The sequence below is a fragment of the Polychytrium aggregatum genome (assembly GCF_025602895.1).
Source record: "Polychytrium aggregatum strain JEL109 chromosome Unknown BJ171scaffold_15, whole genome shotgun sequence".
Taxonomy (NCBI): Eukaryota; Fungi; Chytridiomycota; class Chytridiomycetes; order Polychytriales; genus Polychytrium; species Polychytrium aggregatum.
In genome coordinates, this window is record NW_026516217.1 from 335,698 (window position 1) to 353,323 (window position 17,626).

Genomic DNA, 17,626 nt, shown 5'->3' on the forward strand with positions numbered 1-17,626 from the left:
ATTCCAGAACCGCCTGTTGTCTCTTGAATATGTCGATCATGCCGTCTTGACCGTCCCCAGCTTGCGCCGGGCTGGGACTGACCGCCGGCTTCCCCCATGCATTTCTCCTGAAACCTGATGCCTGGCCATGAGCACACCTGCCTTCATTTCATCTTCTCCATCTTGCCTTCTGCATCCTATCACCCCTCCATAGCCCACCGACTCCGCTCTGCCCGTTGCCGCTTGCCGATGTGCATTTCGACGATTGGCTGGCCCTTTCTGTTTGCCGATTTATCCCTTCCTCTTGACCACACCCTTGGCCGCACCCTCAGCCGCCAACCCGAGCCGAGTGCTCCCTGAAGTCAATAGACCCCATAGACTCTGCCCCTGGGCGGTCTCAAGATAAGCCAACACGGACGCTCAGGTGGCTCCTCACGAATGCTCGCCGATGCACCCCGCCGTCCTCCATGAGCGCATAGCGGCCAGTGCCGAGGAGTCGTCCGGGAGTGGTCCTGCGGGGCGGATGCACTGTTGGCCACATTCATGACTGCTCGACTCGGCGGCCAACCACCAGCCCCCGTCTCCCAGCACCCGTCCTCCTCTTCCCTCCTCTTCCCTCCTCGTCCCCGCCTTCGGCCGCCTGTCTCCTTTTCGCTGCATCTGGAACCTTGGACTTGATCAATACTCCCTTGGCCATCCCTTGGTCATCCCTTGGTCATCCCTCCACATGGACACCAACTATACCGTCGAGAACATCAGGCTCTCTGGCGATGCGTCGCCGGCCCCCAACTCCCTCGATGCCTTCTTTGATCACCTTACCACCGTCTTTGGTCCCGTCGGCACACCCCGGCTCTATTTCCAGAACCACTGGTTCGCCGATCCCAACCGCGATGACAAGGGTGTCTTCGTTGCCATTTGCAAGAGCCCCGCTGAGGTCAGTGCCGGCGTTGCTCGCCCTCTCCTGAGCCAACAATCCCAGGCTCTGCGCCGTCGTCGCCGCCGTGGATGGTCTGCGATATGCGCGCATGCTGTCTGTCTGCAGGGAGTGACGAGCCCCTCATCGACATACGGTCCTTAACACCCCTCCCCATGCCGTCACCTCGCGGTGCCTTCTATCGCGCTCAGATTGCTTCTTCCGTCAGGGTCTATCGCCGAAACGTCAATTTTCTTGAGGACTTGCAGTACAGCGTTGGCGGAATCGGCGATGTAGCCACCCTTCCAAGTCACACCCGCCGAGGGCTGGCCCAAAGGCTGTTGCAAGCCTCGGTCGATTACATGGCTGCTACGGGCATCGACGTCTCTGTTCTGCATACGTCGACCGCTGTCCCGCTCTATGCCAAGCTGGGCTGGAAAGTCTGCGTGATGTTCCTGACCACCTGCGAGATCGGGGCCGGTCTGGGCCCGCTGGCACAGCCAGGCCTCCAGTGTCGGCAAATTGACTTTGAGGCTGATCTGGAAACCATCAAGGCACTCTATCGGATCTCGGAGACGCAGTTGGTGGCCTCCTTCCGCCGAGACTCGGACTTTTACTGGAAGGAGTATATCGGCAACTACCAAGACTCTCGCCGGACCGTGATCAGCGGCATCGTCACAGGCCAAGACGGCGTTGCTGGCTATGCCATCCTCGAGGCCTCGAATGCGGAGCTGGCCCAGTTCCGCAGCCATCCCGAAACAGCGTCAGCCCCGACGATCAACATCCGGGAAGTTTTCGTCGGCAGACCCATCAAGCAGGGCCAGGTCGAGTTGGTGCCCTTGGATACGTTCGCCAGGTATCTCGAAAGCTTGGTGGCTTGGGCCATCTCGAGGCTCGGACTGACTTCCACCGACGCTGCCAAGCTCCGATTTCCAAGCGCCCTGCTCCCGAACGAGGTTCTGGACCGCATTTCGGCCAGCACGGGCAGCGCCTGGGCGAGCCGGACGCATCGCCAGAACGTGCAGGACGGCGGATGGATGTGGAAAATCATTCGACCCATCCGCCTTCCCTCGCCAACCCCGGGCGAGGAGCAGCAGGTCCTTGGACCAGGCGACGAAGACGACCTGGCCAAGTATCTCCGACAGCCCGTTGGCATCTATTGTGGATGCGCTGGCAACATTGCGTGTCCCGGCACTGAGCGCTACGGCTTCCTGCGATCGGACTCGTTTTGAACAACACTCGCTGCCGACGCCAGGGAGGCACGGTGACTTGAAGCTCAAGTCTTGGACGACTGCACCCCGGCTTTGAATTGCAGTGCTCCGCAGCGAGCAATGTGTGTATTCAATACCCAGGGAATGTAGTCGGTGGTCGTCAATACAGATAGACCGGCCCGCTTTGAGCGTCCCGGTGCTAAATCTCAGACACCGCGCTGTCCCAATGTCGGCTTGAGAGATTCGTATGGGTAGAGTGGATACCTCAGTCTTTCCTAATTGTTGTCGAGAGAAAGGGTAAAGTCTTGCATGGCTATGGCTGAGGGTCCCAGTCCCGACTGGAAGCCGCAAGACTTGCGAGATGCGCCGAGCCATCAAGCACATCGAACTTGCCCAGCCTCCGCTCGTCGACAGTCCGAAAGAGCGACAGAGCCGTTCGCACAGTCTTTGAGGATCTGAAGCCAATCGTTGTGAGGGTACGACAGAGGGCACCAGTTGGTTTGGCGAGCGCTATGATACTGCCGAGCTGCACGATCACTACGAGGCAAGATCAGGAGGGCAACGAGTCCCCATCGCCACTTACTCATACGGGACTCGGAGCAAGCCCGACTGGGTTTGTTCGTCAAAGGACAGCAAGTCGACCTGGTGGCCAGCACCAACAAGACCGAATGCCGATCGCAGGGCCTCGAAGATGGTGTTTTTGAAATACAGTTCATCAAGTTTGTGCGAGTCTTCGAAGGTACTGGAGAACGTCGTTATCGGGATCGATGGAGCAGTTGAAATGTTCCATCGAGAAAATTTGGATTGTGGGAGGAGGAGGAGGAGGAGGAGTTCCCGAGGGTCCATTAATGGATCTGAGATGTGGGCAAGTTTGGCCCTCATCGAGGCCAGGAAACGGCAATGCTGGCAGCGGACTGAACGATCGACGGCTGATGATCTCTACTGTGTACAAGTATAGCACTCACAGCTTGATCTTCATGTAAAAAAACTCGGGATGCACCGTTGCCTTGAGGAGAGTCGCCTTAGACGAGGCAGAGCGACGGGTCTTGGGCTCCGACAGAGCAGGTTCATCGGGCTTCCGTTTCTCGGCCATGATCGAACTCACGTTTGATTGTTGCAGCAGGATGCGAAGAGAGCCGGGCGATCGGCAGACGGGATCAACTGGCACGACCGGCAGATTCGATCGGTTGGTGCGATCGGTGCAGTCAACTGGTGGATGCAATCAATGACACAGCGGACCCGCATGGAGGCCGTTTGAGGACAGAGATGGAGCAGGCCCGAACCGACGCGGGGCGCCTGGGCCTGGGTCGAGTCCTGTGGACAGCGCGCTGGGGGGGAAAAAAAGAGGGGAAGGGCGCACCATTTCTCTCCGACACAAGCGTGAGCAAGTGATGCAAGGAGTGGATACGGCAGGGCCAGCGAGTCGCTGCAAGTCAGGGCAAGAGGACACACTTGGAATGAGGGAGGAAACACGCAGGGCAAGCGCCGATCGATGTCATTCAGTCAGATCGGCCAACATATCCGATCCACCGCATGTCGAAGTGACTCGTTTGCACATGAGCAAATGGGACACCCTCACGATCCCATGTGTCAGCGTAGTATGTGATGTGCTTGCGTCAAGCAAAGCCATAAAAAATAGAACCACATGCAATTCAACAATTCACCTCCGAGTGAAGACCGCCGGTCGCTCTCCGGTCTCCACAATCGACCTGCACACTGTGATCATGTTGCGCGCCGCATTGACGTCGCGATTCCACACCGTCTGGCGAATGGTCATGGCCAGCGCGCGATAACATTGGGTAACAGCATATTCGATGAATGGTCAAAAACACGGGTGTCCCGTTTTTTATTGGATTGACATCAACATCAACATCAACACCAAATCCTCAACATCAACATCAACACCAAACCATCCCATCGAGCCCCCGCGGTGTACTGACGCCCAACGCCGTGGGTATCCCCAGGCGCACAACGGCCGTCGTTCCTTGCTGATGGCACCGCCCCCAGTCCGCATTCGCCTTTGCATTGCCCCTTGAACCGATTCTGCCCGAACGCCCCCGCCGGTCCCATAAAAACCCTTGGCAGTTTCCCACACCGCAAGAACCGACATCTGCCCATCTGATTTTCGCCGATGCACTTCATCGTGGATTCCCGAGCCTTCTTGGCTCCGTCCGAGTTCCGTCCTGCTGCACCGCACTTCCTCTTGGCCGCGGTGATGTTGCCGTCGTTGGCATGCCAGAGTGAGCCAAGTGCAACCGCATGTCCTGTCGGCTGCTGTCCTGCATCCCCCGGTCGTCTTGCCGTGGCTCCTTTTAACAGCGTCTGATGGCCCTGCTTCATCTCGCACCAGTCGCTTCGCAGAAACTCCCGCCGGGTGCCCTCGCCCTCCGATCGACCGTGTTCGTTGTGCTGAATGCATGGTCCCTCTGGGCGGCGTGGTTCTGGACGACAACAGACGCCCGCCTTGACATAACTGTCGCCATGCTCGCATCGTATTATCTCGTCAAGTCTGCTGTTGTAAGTGCTTGTGGGATGTCCAGCAAGCTGTGCTTCGGCCTGGGCTGAGGAGTGCGCTCGGCTACAACAATGTCTCGGTCGTCGCTTGCATGCCTCGCTTGCATGCCTCGCTTGCGTGCGTCGCTTGCGTGCGTCGCTTGCGTGCGTCGTTTCCCCTCACAATCTGTCTTCTGGCTCCCAGTGGATGTTCATCCAGCCCGCTTCCTCAAGCTCACTCGGGGGCAGGCTCCAGGATCTCCTTATCACCGGCTGGGGCCGAGCTGTGGCCGAGGTCCCTTGCGACGGCAAGCAGCCCGCTGCCAAGAGAACCAATGTTAAGAACCCCCCTTCGGATGGTCTCTACATCGTCAAGCAGGTTTTTCTCATTGGTCTGCAGTACTTCATCTACGATGCCATGTTCTACATGATCAAGGTGGCCCGCAGCTTCACCAAGAGCGACCCCGACTCGTACTTTTGGAGGCTGGCCCTAGGCTACCTCTGTGGCCAATTTGTGCTCTTCAACATGGTCGTTGCCGGCCAGATCATGCACACCGTCTTGGTTCTCGCCTTCGGAACCCGCAACTCGATGTTCGACGAGCTGTTCATCAGCCCAAACCTCAGCTCGAGCCCGCGCGATCTGTGGAGCCGCCGATGGCACCGAGCCTTTCGAACGGTGTGGGTCATGGTTGGGTTCAAGCCCGTACATCAATGGCTGCTGCCTCGCTTTGGCGATCGAGTTGGAAGGGCCGGCGGCGTCTTGGCTGTCTTCTTGATCAGCGGCGCCTGCCATGCCTACATCACCTCGGCCTCCTTCCACGACTACGATCTGATGTCGATTCGGTTCTTTGTGCTCCAAGGCATCGTCGTGATCGTGGAAGAGCTCTGGAGGGAGACTTTGGCATACCGGGCGCTCACTCAGTCGCTCCCGCCATGGCTGCTGGAGCTCTCGGCCATCGTGAGCATGCACCTCTTCATTGCCGTTTGCTCGCAGGACTTTATCGGTCCGTACGAGCGCCATCTGGTCGAATCTGGACGGATGCCGTTTTCTCTCGTCTCTGGCCTGCTCGAGGCCTATCCGCAACAACAGGCCGTCATCTGAGCCCAGCGAATATTTGTCTTGTCTGTAGTACTGATTCGCCGGGACTTCCCCTCTCCCTTTGGCTGGTCAACCACCCGCACGTGTGCATTTCCCTAATAGAATAGCTACAGCTCCGAAAGCATTCATAGCCCCTCATGATCTTCATGGTCATCATTCACGGTGAGGGTTTATTACCAGCCGCTTTAAGGCCGAGACGGGAGAGACTTGCCGCCTCAAGCACGAATGCGGTGCGATACAAGAGGACGCCGGCAGTCTTGCTTGCGATCGACGAATCAGGCCGATATGCACTGCTCAATGTCAGCAACTGTGCGGGGAACCTTGGTCATGTTCTCGGCGCCGTCTTCAACCACGATGACGTCGCTTTCGATTCGGACGCCGCCAAATCCCCGGAAGCGAGCGAGAACGTCCTTGCTGACAAACTGGCTCGCCTCGGGGTTGGCCAGGAGGTCGTCGAGCTGGGCATCGATAAAGTAGCAGCCCGGCTCGACGGTCAGGACCATGTTCTTTTCCAACGCGCGATCGCAACGCAGCTTGCAGAGGGACTTGGTCGGGGTGCGGGTCTTGCCATCGGTGTAGCCTCCGACGTCGTGGACGTCCAAGCCGAGCAGATGCCCAAGGCCGTGCGGGTAAAAGTAGGCTGGAACGTGGTGCCTCATCAGGTCCTCGATGTCGCCGACGAGGAGCCCACCCTTGAGAAGCTCCTCGCCAAGGACACGGAGCGACAGGATATGCAAATCCTTCCATTCGACACCCGGCTTCATGGCAGCAATGACGGCGTCATGCGACTTGAGAACAGCCTCGTAGATAAAGATCTGGTCCTTGGTAAACTTGCCGTTAACGGGGAAGGTGCAGGTGATATCGGACGCATAGCAGTGCAGCTCGCAGCCCATGTCATTGAGAATCAGATCGCCGTCTTTGAGGACCTTATCGTTTGGGGCGCCGGCATGGCCATAGTGGAGAGCAGAGGCATTGTGGCCACTGCCACAAATACAGGTGTAGGCGTGGAAGCGGGCCCCGCCGATCATGTAGCAATAGTACAGAAACTGGCTCTCGGCCTGGAACTCCATCATGCCCGGCTTGAGAGTCCGCATCACCTGGACATGCGCCTCGGAGGAGATGGTGTTGATCCATCGGAGCAGATCGAGCTCTCGCTCGGTTTTGATGAGGCGGCACTCGACCAGCTCGGGATGCAGGATGTCCTTGTGGACGGTGAAGGCCTCGATGCCGTCAAACTTGGCGGTCGTCACGGTATAGAGCCCGCTGTCGGTGTTGAGGCCGTAGAGAACGTGCAGATGGACGATGCCGCGCTTCTGCAGCACCTCCAGCTTCTCGTCTTGGTAGTGGACATGATCGACCTGGTAGTGGGATTTGAGATAGTCCAGCGTCGGGGCCTTGCCGCACCACAGTTCCCATTCGGACGAGAGTCTGGGCACAAACAAGATCGACTCGCCCGTGGACAGATCGATGGCGCCGGAGCAGTCGGGCTCACGGGCGCCAAAGAGATACTGGAAGAAGCTCTCCTGGCGGAAGTTGCAGTGGGTGGTGTCGGTGCAGTACTTTGGCAGCTCCGAGCCACCATCGAGCAGGACCGCGGCGTTGGCGTGTCGCTTCTCCTGGGGCAGGTTGTTCATGCGATCGACGAGCTTCTTTCGCAGCTCGACGTGCATGGAAAAGTCGATTTCATAGGGCTTGTAAGACAGCGACAGATCGTCGCGGCTGCGGGAGCTCTTGGAGGGGGTTCGCTTGAGCGACTGGACCCAGTCTTGGAACAGGTTGGTCTTGGACATGGCTGCGGGCTGCTGTGGGCTGTGGGCTGCGGGATCGAGGTGCTGGAGATGGCTGCCGGAGATGGCTGCTGGAGATGGAGGAAAACTCTCGGGTTAAATGCGGTTCCGATGTGGCTTGGGCGTGGGGGTCCCACAGCGCCGGTTCGTGGGATCGCCTTGCCTGGGTCGTGGGGCTGGTGTTGCCTTGGGCCGCCGGCCATGAGGCACTGCACCCAGCCGGTCCCGCTGCTCTCATCATCTCTTCAACACGATGTATTGCAGTGCTCATTCAGGCACTGAGCTATTCACAGTCTATCCGGCCCGCGGCATTCCGGACCCCACGAGCGAGCAGGCCGAGCGAGCGACTGCATCCCCGGATCGCCCGGCATTGGCTTGTCGTGGGCCGCCCGCTAAAACTGACTGCGGCACAGTGGGCAGGACGATTGGTTGCTCGTTCGGAACCACTGAGGGACAGGTGGCGCGCAAGAAGCAGGGAAGGTCAGTGTGCGGCGAGGGGATCGGCGTTGGTGGACCACGATATCGACCCTGTTTCCCACGACAGGCCGTGTGTATCTGGGTCCTGCAGATGCTCCGGGCGAGCTGCTTTTGCATCGGTCACCTGCACGATCCATGCAAGGAGTGGTCGGGAAACTCACCTTATACAGGCACGACGCATGGAACTTGTGCTTGCATGTCTTGCACTCCTTGGTAGGCAGAGCACGATCGAGGGCCCCGATGATGGAATAGCAGATGGCGCAGTCCTCGAACCCTGTAATAGTATCGGGCGCAAAGGCGCTGCCGGTCAGCCATCTGGGTCCGAGAGATAACCCGCTGGCTGCACTGTTTCGGCCAGAGGCTGCGACATGCATTCATGATACTGTCACAGGCCCGACGCACACGGCCGTGCATCTTACCTTCAAAGTGCATGGAGATGTTTTTGTGGAAGATGCGAAGGGCATCCAGGATCGACTCAGACTGCGACACCATTATAGCGGTGGCTGCCAGGAGCCATGATCTCCAGCGCGCCTCGCTGACTCCCGCGCGGTTGTTTCCGCTTTCGACCTCGATCTGGCGGAGAGGGTAGGTGGCTGGGAAGTGAATGATCATCTCAAGGGTCGTCTCCTCGATTTCGTATGCAGCTGTCACTTCATTCGCATTCTTGGAAGCTTTGATGGTGAGTCCGTCGAGAGGGGTTGCGTTGTTGGTCAGCACGGCCGAGATCTCACGGCCAACAAGGCGGCTACTGTAATAGCTCTCGGTGTAGCTACAATGTCATCACAAGAAGAGCTATCGATCAGTATTTCATTGGCTCTGGTATGCTTGCAGTCGTGCTGGCCACCACGACCAGCGGACATTTGCGCAAGTGTGACGCCATGCGTTGGCCAAACAAGCCATGTACACGAAAGCAAATGTAGCCAACTAACCTCTCGACGCCAAGAGTAAGCTGTCTGGCCTTGCATTCGGACCACCAGAGTCGCACGAGAGCCGGAAGGGAACGGAGGGCTCTCCAATACAGGTGGGCCGCCAGTAGGGGAAAGGCGACTTCGGAGGTGACGTCGATGCCTGGAGATGAAGCGACGCAGTCGATCAATAGAGAGCAACCAGCAACCAGCATTTCAATCGCGTACGTACCATTCACCACAAGTGTGTCAAAGCCCCAACGACCGAGCTCAAACACTGGCCCAGCAGCGCCCACGCCCAGGATCCTGAAGATGCACTCCAGGAACCGTGGGAACAGGTCGCCCAAGTTACGGATGTGAGCAGCGTACTCGGCTTTAAGCCGGAATGTCTGACATTGAGGGTTGGTTGCCGGGTGAGCGGATATCGTCGGTGTGCTGTGTGTTGTCGTGACGCCGTTCACACGCAGAGGCTACGGAGTTATCGGCAGGCGCTTCACGCTCGAGCATCGTTGCTCTTACCGCATCCTCAAAGTGATCGAACAATGCCATCCACGATAGAAGATAGCCCAGCATCAAGGTGGCTTCACTTGGATGGATCTGGGGCGCGTTGAGTCGCTCATGTCAGTAACCAGAACCAGAGGCGTCTGCGCTTCGAGGGGGGGGGACACTTACGCTCTCAATAGCCGATAGCTCGATTTTGGGAGTTGGGTGCTGCAAGGCGGCAATGATAGATGCGGGAAGCTGCTGCTCACCCAAGTCTACAACGATGGCAGTGGAGAGTCCAAGCTCGTCAATTTCGATCAGACACTCGCTGTCAGCACCTCGCTTGCCACTGCGGCTTCTGGTATATCCCGCGCATGTGAAATCACACAACGACGGCATCTACCAGGTATCATACCTTCAGAGGACCTCATTTCAACTTTAACAGAGACCTCTTGGATCGCTTGGGCAATCAGCGGACGCAGGAGCGAGTACGCCGCGATCTGAGCAACGTCGTTCTGAGCGTAAAGCACTTCGCACAAGGGATCAAAGATTTGGCTCTTCATCACCAGCGAGCCAGATATCTCCGAACACAAGCCGCCCAGAGCACCCTGCAGCTTGGACTGGGGCTTGGTGACGATTGTTCCAACGGGCAGACCTGAGACAAGAAGTCGGCGATATTGTTGTCGCGTGAATCGTTGGTGCCAGCATGGCTCAAGAGATCGAGTGAACCTCCTGCCAACCAGCTTGCCAGATCGACTTACGGCACTCAGAGAGGTATATATCCAAAGTGGTAGCTCGGAGCTCCGCGCAGACACGCTCCACAACCACCCACTCCTTGGGGTGCTTCAGCGACACACGCAACAGCTCATCGGCGAGGAACACGGCGTGGTACAGCAGGACTTTGAGACTGGCTGAGCCGGCCGATTGCTGGCAGAGAGCGCAAAAGTTAGTTTGTTGTCTTGATTTGAGCAGGATTTCGGAAGGTCGTCCATTCGAAAACAGATAAAGGCTTACCTTGATCCAGTGAATGCACAGAGCCGCAACAAAGCCCCGCAAGTTCAGATCCAATTCGCAATTGAGCCGAACAATCAATCGAACGAGCGCCGTCACTTGGGCATGCACGGCCACAGCTTCCTGGCTGACCGGTGCCAGATCGCCGCTGGCAGACTCGTACCAGCGACGAAACTGCTTCAGAAGGACGTTGGCCGTTGAGGATGTAATGACTGCACCGTCATGTTGCTGTTCGTGCGATGGCAGGATGTGCTCGCCAAGGATGTTGATGGCTGCCAGCAGAGACAGCGCACACTTGCGGCCCTCGTGCGTGGCGATTTGACTGCGATCGATCTTGCTCAGGTTTCGGCTACATTCGATCACAAAGACCGAGATATCGTCGGATGGAGCAATGCCGCCGTGCGCGAGTCCAGAAAGGACAGCAAGGGCAGCATGCTTGTCTGCTGCATCCTCTGGATAATAAAGGGCAATGGAACAAGTCAGCCTTGGCCCCCCCCCCAAATCGCCAACATCGCTCTCTTCCTTCCGTGAAGTGCTAAAATCAGCTCATTCAAGGTGACAGTATCTTGGTTTGGCATACCTTTGAGCATACGCACAGTCTGACTGACAGTCTCATCGATCCATACTCGATCGCCATGGCGAGCCACAGCCTCGGTTGCAACATTCTCGAGGACACAGAGGTAGGAGGTGGCGTTGTCCAACTTCAGGCTTTCGGTACAGTATTTGACGACGCCGCGGAGCGTGTTCGCTGGCCCAGAGACCGATCCTGCGTCGCCCTTCTCGGCGTCCAAGCTGAGCCACAGATTCTGTCCGTGTGGTCCTGCGGCGGATACAGCGCTGCAAAGCAGAGCGCCTATGCGATCGCAATACTCGTGTTCGTCATACTCGGACTGCAGGCTCCACAGGCTGGAGAGCCCCAAGGCGTCCGAGTCTTGCTCCAGGTTCCGAAGCCGCAGCAACTCGACGAACAGCCACTCGCGGCCGCTCTTGGAGAGTCGATCCCATGTCACTTGCTCGAGCAGAAGCGTGGCAAACTCTCCAACGCGGGCGTATACAGTCAGGCCCAAGGCATCGTAATCGGTCTGCCAAGTCGATCCTGTGCCGGACGGGGAGACACCGGACCATATAACAACAGGCTTTTCGATTCCGAGCGCAATGTCCGACAGAGCGAACGGTGCGTGGAGGCGTCTCCAAGCCTCTTGAGAGAGAATCGCAGAGTCGAGGACCTGCTGCTCAAGCGAGCTCGATTCCAGGTCCGATGCAAGCAAGAGAAGCTCTTGAATCTGAGCAGCGTACTCGCTGGGCTTGCCGTGGTGGGCGATGTCAAGCAGGGCAGCTTGGAAGTGGGTCATGAACCGCTTCACCCACTCGGACACAGATGTCGACGATGACGAGCGCAGACGAGTGCGGATCTTTCCCCAACAAGACTGGGCAGCTGCTTCGACCAGCCCCATATATGCTTCGAACTCGTCAATGAGAGCTCCCGATTGCGGCGCAATCTTGAAAACGGCAACGTCAAAGACACCGATCATCAGCACGTGCGCGGTCGCGAGTTCAAAGACGGATTCTAACAGCTGATCGGCATCCTCGCCAGCCAGAGCGTCAAGGATCCTGAGGCAGCTGAGCAAGCTCTGGGCCTCCAGGGCAGACCGGGGTGCAAGTCGGAGACTCTGTGCGATCGCCAGCTTGAGCCGCTCCAGACTGGAGTGTTCAACGATTGAGTGATCTGAGAGGATACATCCACGGCCACCAATGTGTTAGTCTACTCATAGATGCCGACGTTGAGCAGGGCTTCGTGGGGGCGGGCTGTCTTTCGGGGGGACAAAACCAACGGCCACCGAGTACACCTCCGCGCTTGAGTCCAAAGCTGTGGGGGTGTCGCATTCGTACCTTTGCCGAGTTTGAGCACTGCTGCCAAAATTTGATTTCCATGCTTCTCGTACTCGCAGACGCATAGTGAGCCGCTCTGGAGATCCGCTGAAAGCATATCCACAAATTCGGTGGCGCCACGATTGACCAGGTCAAAGTGAATCTGATTGCGGACTTTGAGGAGCTTCTGGAGGATTAAATCAAGCAATTCGGCGCGCGTGTTTGTGCTGACGGCTTGGCTAAGCGCAGAGGCGAGAAGGTGATCCCAGTGCTTTCGCAGCAGGTCAGGGGACTCGTTGTCGGTGCAGATGTAGCCAACAATCAAGTCGAGCAGGTGGGACATTGAGTGCGACTGAGACTGCACCAAGGCCGGTACATTCTCGTCGATGAAATGGATCAGCGCCGCACGGGTTTCGTCATGCGAGATAAGCTCGGTGCTGAAGCCGCGAGACAGGTCGCTGATAAAGATGGCATACCCCGTCAGGTACGGTCCCGGGAGGATTCTGGGAAAAGTCTGACGGGCAACAGAAAAGACAAGGCTGTCGAGGGCCGTCTGGAAACAAAGACGGCAGTTTGACGGGACGAATGAGCGACACAGTGCCAGAGCGTGTCGGGAGTAGGCACGACATTTGCCGAAGGTCCGAGGCGCGACATCTTGAAGCGACAGGTCAACACGCCGCAATCCGCAATCCGCAATCCGCAGTGCGATCCGCCACTCACCGATAGTCGAGTGGTTTCGCCCTTTGCGACGCTTCGGGCTTCATTGATATCAATCAACAGCTGAGCCGACTGCTCGCAAAACTGCTCAAAGACCGCTGGCGGACGGGTGCTGTCGCTCTCGAAGAGGCCAGACTCGATGACTTGCTGCAACCACGCGGCAATCTTGTCGAAATAAGGAGCCGAGATCTGGGAGCTTGTGGCCAAGCGGGCAATGAACTGGGCGCCATACTTTGAGAGGTCGGCCAGAAGTAGCTTGTTCTGGATTTCAGGATATTTGGTCGGGAGGAGACACGCCTCGATTGGCGAGATAAACTGGGCATCCAAAGGCCGCTCGCTAGTGTTTCTGTGGGTCCGGGGCGGGATCGAGTGAGCTGGAGCCATGCATACTCCACGGACAGCAGTGGGTGGGCGCACTTACCCAGTCCTGACAAGGTAGTAGAGTGCGCACTCGAAATAGGCTTGCACAAAGATGGCGGATTTGCTGGGCTCCATCGTTTCGCAGCCGAGGCCCTTCCAAAAGCTCTCAAAAAAGTCCTTTTCGAATGTGCTTTCGGGTCCTGAAAGGAGCTTTGGAGATGATCGAGCGATAGAGAAAGACGCACGAGTCACGAGCGATGAGGACCTCAATCAAAGCCCGTCGGGCGCATCGAGAACGCAGCTCGCGGATCCGATCAGGAAGAAGGCATATGCAATAGCTTCGCACGTGGGTGAGGCAGGAACGAGTACGAGCGCGAATCTGTCGGCGACACTCCAGTCCAGGGCAATTTCAAAATCGCCAGGAACAGGAATCGCATGTGCATAGGGGATACCGGTCTGATCATGCACTCGCCCCAGTGGGAATGTCGACTGTCGTGTCGACAGTAGCTCACCTCGGCGGGGAGACTGGCAAGCAGGGCCAGCAGGCTTGGGTACGAGGCCGCAACATATCCGTGGGCGTTGTGCTTCAGGAATGAGTAGAGCTTGCTGACGGCCGGCTTCTTCTTGGAGGCCAAGATCCACGAGTCCGGGAAGGCCTTGGTGAACACAATTAGGGCATCCCAGAGCTCTGCGCGCGTGGACGCATCTTTATCGCCAAACACCTTTCCAAGGAATGCAGAGCTGATCGTCTCGAGGCGCTCCTGGACCAGGTCTATGGAGACAAAGCAGTGTCGGGTTGGACAAGGCCCATTGGGTAGCAAAGTGGCGCGAGTTGTATCAGGCATGTTGGCAAATACGCTGCATTTATCTGGGCACCACGTCCGACAATCTGCGTACCTGGGCGTTTGGAGGACAGGGCTTTCAAAAAGACATATGCGCCCTTGCGGATAAGGGGAAGGTCGTGACTGAGCATGGTCCAGACCTTGGGGCTGTCGAGAAGCTCGGTATACTGGTCGTTACACTTTTGGAGCTCCTCTTGCTCCAAGGTTTCGAAGAGCACGGTCAGCACGCTGAAGGATTCATGAACGACCCGGGCATATTTGGTGATCATATCTTCGGGCTCGGTGAAACGAGCATCACCTGCAGAGTTGGACGGCTGTGCCGATTAGTGTACATGGAGCAGATGGACAATGCATGTTTGCATCGCTGTACAAGCAGCACGGCCTGCCTCAAGCGAGATAAGTTGGAGATCACGTCCTAAGGATCACGACAGAGCATATCACCGTCGACATGCCGCTTCGGGTGATGGCTTCGGTAGGATTGCACATGCATAGGGCGACAGCACGTACTGAGCGTCTCCGGAGATTGCTCCAGGATGTGTTCTGAGGCGTATCGAATGACATTGCCCTGGCAAAATGCCAGTACCTTGGCTCGGTTCGGAAAGGCTGTCTAGATGCCCGCAATGTTGGGGATAGGATATTAGGCACGGCCAGGATAAAGAGGAGCAGCGGTTGTTGTGATGTCCAAAGCCTCGTGCACATAGATTTGCCTGACCTCAAACGACAAATTGGCAAGCCGGGCCACCTCACGGTGCGAGTCGAACTGGCAGCCAAGCCAGGCACCGATCAGATCCTTCAGCGAAGGCGCAATCTGCTTCTTGAGTTTTTCAACCAGGACCAGATGGCTGCTATTGATAAGTTCGCGGACTCGGCGGTCGACATCGATGGCGAGCCGGCCGTACAACTTGGGCTGCAGCATGGTGGAAGTCGGCGAAAGAGTTGGCAAAAGAGTTGGCAAAAGCGTCAGCGGGCAGCAGCCGGGATCGAGTGCAGCAGCTATGTGGGCGTGGTCGACTCTAAATGCGCTGTGTTGGGCGCGGGCTTACCCAGGTCGAGAGCAGTGGCTGCAGCGACTCGGCATCGGCGGCTGAAAGATAACCAGCCAGTTCTTCCAGCGCCTTGACCTTGGTGACCGAGTCCTTCTTCGAGAGCTTCTTCAGAATCACCTGCAACCGCGCGAGCCGACCATATCCTCAGAATCAATCCATCTGAAGGCTCATTTCTGGCAGAGGCATGGCCCACAGCGCGATGGGACAAACACATTGTGGCCAAGAGAACGAGTGGACGTTGTGCGAGTCTATCGGCTGCGTGGCTGTTGGACGCACCTTCAGATCCGGATCTAGATTCAAAAACTCGTCCGATGCCGGCTGTCCAAAGGACGACATGCCCAGACCGGCGGGCGAAAACGAGGGCACGGCGCCCATCATGTCTGCAAGACGGCTATTTGAGGAGATGCTCAGTAGCGCTCACACATTCCATCGGCGCAGGATATGACGCTTGCTAGGGCGCTGCTCGATCTGGACGACCCACCAACCCAACACAGCTGGGTTCGCAGGGGAGCACCTACCTGCTCGCACTGGGCTGCAGATTGCCCTTGACTCGGCCCTCCTTTTTGTCTTTTCCCATTACGATGTGTTGGTCTTGGCCGGGTCGTCGATAGCTGATAACCGATAGCCGATAGTCGATGGTCGATAGTCGATGGTCGATGGCCGATCAAGAAGGAAGCTGGCACAGCGAGATGAGGAGCAGTCGGCATCGCCGGGTGGAACAGCCGGATCACGTGGACGATGCTGCAGAGCCAAGCCCAGCACCAGGGGCGGTCCTCATGGGGCACTTTCGCCGACAGGCAACGGGCTGGAGCAACCGTGGTGTATTCAAGTTACGTGCTCGGAGGACTGGGACAGCAAATGGGTGCTCGTGGATGAGGGCAGACGGCGGGAACCAGCCAGTGCGAATTACAAAGGGCCGTGTACAACCAGCCCTCTCAACAGCAACAACAAAAATATTAACGGTCGGCCCAAGCAGGAAGCGGATAGCCGGGGAGTGCCAGAGCCACAGCGCCGTCATGGTTTGGTCCGTGGATGTGCCGGTCGGGCGGCCTGGCTGGGGAACACTGCCCCTGGGATCGAGTCACAGCGAATGGCACGATGAAGCTGGCTGACATTCCGGCCATGACCGCAGTTTACTGATCAGTCGAAGCCTTAGAGTCTGCCTTTGGTGCAGCGGCGCTTTCGTCGTCGTCGTCAGCCAGCTCGGCCCCATAGATATCCGGGTATTCTCTGAAGCAGGACTGCATGGCTTGGAACTGCTCGATGCAATCAATGCCCTTGGGCTCGGTGGTTGAATAGACGAAGCACGAGAACGCGGCCTTGAAGGTCTCGCCGCACGGAGGCTTGGTCATGCCGCCAAGGCACGGGCAGTCCCAATTGATCTCGCCCGTCTCGGGGTTGTAGGCGGCCTTCTGGCTGGATTCGAGGTCGGAGGACGACTCGTCTTTGGTGGAGACCTGGCTGTCGCTCTTGGACGAAAAGGCGCGGTCCGAGTCCTCCTTGGTGACAAAGACAATGATGTCCTTCCCGTCTTCTTCTCTTCTGGCGTACGACATGGCGGCAGAGCGGGGCTCAGGGAGAGGGCTCAGGGAGGGGCTGCAGGCGCAGGAAATGCTATCGATCGGTGAGAGTGCGTCGACCGAGGCGGCGTTGCTGCCAGCCCGAAGAAAAAGCCAGGCGGCGGGCCTATGCGCAGCCATGTGCGCAGGCAGTCCGAGTCCTCCAATCGTTGGCCGGGGCATCTTGGCTCGAATGCACTGGCGGACATTTGCTGCAATGTCCGACAGCGAGCGCCGATTGGCCCGTGGCCCAGGCCTTCGCCCAGGCCTCTGCCCAGGCCATTGCCCGGGCTGCCTCCTTCGCCGTTGCCCTGCCTGGGTCTCGCCTGCTCTCACACGGCATCGCGCTGCACCACACGGCGCTGCATCGCATTCTAGCGCATCGTCCACAAAAATGTCCTTTTTCTCGTTCCAGTCGTGGGGACTGCCCCAGAATCTCCAGAAGAAACTCGTCAAGTTCTTGCTCAAGAAGGCCCTTGGTCAGTTCCTGGCGCACGACCTGGAGCTCGACGACCTCGACGTCCAGCTCAGCCAGGGCAGGGTCGTGCTTCGCAACCTCTCGCTCAACTGTGAGGTGAGCCACTGCTGATGCATGAGCGGCAAGACCTCTGGGCGAGGGTATGGAGATATGCGGTGAGCGGACTGATGTTTGGGCGGCAGGCCGCTTGGCAAGAAACCCGGTCTGGCTGCAAGCTCAAGCCCGAGCCGCCTCCACTTGGTGCCCTCGAGACGTCCTCTGATGCCACCGATATCGAATCATCGCTCGTCTGTTGCTCCTTTTCTTTGGTTGCCGATGTGCGATTCTGTCGTTTAGGCCATCAACGATGTCCTTGCCGATTTGCCCCTGACGGTCAAGGAAGGCTACATCTCCGAGA

The 17,626-nt window shown here is 57.8% G+C and overlaps 7 protein-coding genes across 7 annotated transcripts; 2 read left to right on the top strand and 5 right to left on the bottom strand.

Annotated features, from left to right (window-relative positions):
* The first annotated feature begins 344 nt into the window (after nucleotides 1–344).
* BJ171DRAFT_71526 (acyl-CoA N-acyltransferase) lies at nucleotides 345–2,268 on the top strand. Its single transcript, XM_053115840.1, has 2 exons — nucleotides 345–913; nucleotides 1,105–2,268. The coding sequence occupies exons 1-2, from the start codon at nucleotides 707–709 to the stop codon at nucleotides 2,122–2,124; spliced, it is 1,227 nt and encodes a 408-aa protein (XP_052967384.1). The 5' UTR covers nucleotides 345–706; the 3' UTR covers nucleotides 2,125–2,268.
* A 2-nt stretch (nucleotides 2,269–2,270) lies between these two features.
* On the bottom strand, nucleotides 2,271–3,423 carry BJ171DRAFT_71529 (uncharacterized protein). Its single transcript, XM_053115841.1, has 3 exons — nucleotides 3,069–3,423; nucleotides 2,687–2,845; nucleotides 2,271–2,558 (listed from the first exon to the last, which is right to left on the bottom strand). The coding sequence occupies exons 1-3, from the start codon at nucleotides 3,194–3,196 to the stop codon at nucleotides 2,417–2,419; spliced, it is 429 nt and encodes a 142-aa protein (XP_052967385.1). The 5' UTR covers nucleotides 3,197–3,423; the 3' UTR covers nucleotides 2,271–2,416.
* A 1,161-nt stretch (nucleotides 3,424–4,584) lies between these two features.
* Nucleotides 4,585–5,698, top strand: BJ171DRAFT_580991 (uncharacterized protein; the record flags this gene model as incomplete). The annotated part of the gene is made up of 2 exons (XM_053114073.1): nucleotides 4,585–4,620; nucleotides 4,802–5,698. 2 exons carry the CDS (start codon nucleotides 4,585–4,587, stop codon nucleotides 5,696–5,698), a joined length of 933 nt encoding a protein of 310 aa, XP_052967386.1.
* Nucleotides 5,699–5,845: 147 nt separating this feature from the next.
* BJ171DRAFT_501743 (peptidase M24, structural domain-containing protein) lies at nucleotides 5,846–7,581 on the bottom strand. Its single transcript, XM_053110699.1, has one exon. It carries the CDS (start codon nucleotides 7,483–7,485, stop codon nucleotides 5,971–5,973), a length of 1,515 nt encoding a protein of 504 aa, XP_052967387.1. The 5' UTR covers nucleotides 7,486–7,581; the 3' UTR covers nucleotides 5,846–5,970.
* Nucleotides 7,582–7,874: 293 nt separating this feature from the next.
* BJ171DRAFT_423168 (uncharacterized protein) lies at nucleotides 7,875–8,688 on the bottom strand (the record flags this gene model as incomplete). Its single annotated transcript, XM_053107584.1, has 3 exons — nucleotides 7,875–7,928; nucleotides 8,121–8,233; nucleotides 8,379–8,688. Coding segments are annotated over 3 exons (477 nt in total), but the record flags the coding sequence as incomplete, so codon positions are not given.
* Nucleotides 8,689–9,231: 543 nt separating this feature from the next.
* BJ171DRAFT_501745 (uncharacterized protein) lies at nucleotides 9,232–15,901 on the bottom strand. The gene is made up of 16 exons (XM_053110700.1): nucleotides 15,711–15,901; nucleotides 15,469–15,583; nucleotides 15,190–15,309; nucleotides 14,859–15,053; nucleotides 14,654–14,753; nucleotides 14,202–14,444; nucleotides 13,817–14,076; nucleotides 13,366–13,514; nucleotides 12,948–13,290; nucleotides 12,249–12,780; nucleotides 10,939–12,084; nucleotides 10,362–10,810; nucleotides 10,109–10,274; nucleotides 9,763–10,002; nucleotides 9,537–9,622; nucleotides 9,232–9,461 (listed from the first exon to the last, which is right to left on the bottom strand). The coding sequence occupies exons 1-16, from the start codon at nucleotides 15,767–15,769 to the stop codon at nucleotides 9,240–9,242; spliced, it is 4,425 nt and encodes a 1,474-aa protein (XP_052967389.1). The 5' UTR covers nucleotides 15,770–15,901; the 3' UTR covers nucleotides 9,232–9,239.
* BJ171DRAFT_501746 (uncharacterized protein) lies at nucleotides 15,902–16,827 on the bottom strand. The gene has a single exon (XM_053110701.1). The coding sequence runs from the start codon at nucleotides 16,746–16,748 to the stop codon at nucleotides 16,326–16,328; it is 423 nt and encodes a 140-aa protein (XP_052967390.1). The 5' UTR covers nucleotides 16,749–16,827; the 3' UTR covers nucleotides 15,902–16,325.
* Nucleotides 16,828–17,626: the final 799 nt, after the last annotated feature.

Coding starts and splice junctions, on each gene's coding strand:
- BJ171DRAFT_71526 (XM_053115840.1), top strand. CDS start 707: ATGGACACCAACTATACCGTCGAGAACATCAGGCTCTCTGGCGATGCG. Junction 914..1,104: donor TTTGCAAGAGCCCCGCTGAG/GTCAGTGCCGGC, acceptor TATCGCGCTCAG/ATTGCTTCTTCCGTCAGGGT.
- BJ171DRAFT_71529 (XM_053115841.1), bottom strand. CDS start 3,196: ATGGCCGAGAAACGGAAGCCCGATGAACCTGCTCTGTCGGAGCCCAAG. Junction 2,846..3,068: donor TTTTACATGAAGATCAAGCT/GTGAGTGCTATA, acceptor GACGTTCTCCAG/TACCTTCGAAGACTCGCACA. Junction 2,559..2,686: donor TTGCTCCGAGTCCCGTATGA/GTAAGTGGCGAT, acceptor GATTGGCTTCAG/ATCCTCAAAGACTGTGCGAA.
- BJ171DRAFT_501743 (XM_053110699.1), bottom strand. CDS start 7,485: ATGTCCAAGACCAACCTGTTCCAAGACTGGGTCCAGTCGCTCAAGCGA.
- BJ171DRAFT_501745 (XM_053110700.1), bottom strand. CDS start 15,769: ATGGGAAAAGACAAAAAGGAGGGCCGAGTCAAGGGCAATCTGCAGCCC. Junction 14,445..14,653: donor GCAATCTCCGGAGACGCTCA/GTACGTGCTGTC, acceptor CCAACTCTGCAG/GTGATGCTCGTTTCACCGAG. Junction 9,462..9,536: donor AGCTATCGGCTATTGAGAGC/GTAAGTGTCCCC, acceptor AACGCGCCCCAG/ATCCATCCAAGTGAAGCCAC.
- BJ171DRAFT_501746 (XM_053110701.1), bottom strand. CDS start 16,748: ATGTCGTACGCCAGAAGAGAAGAAGACGGGAAGGACATCATTGTCTTT.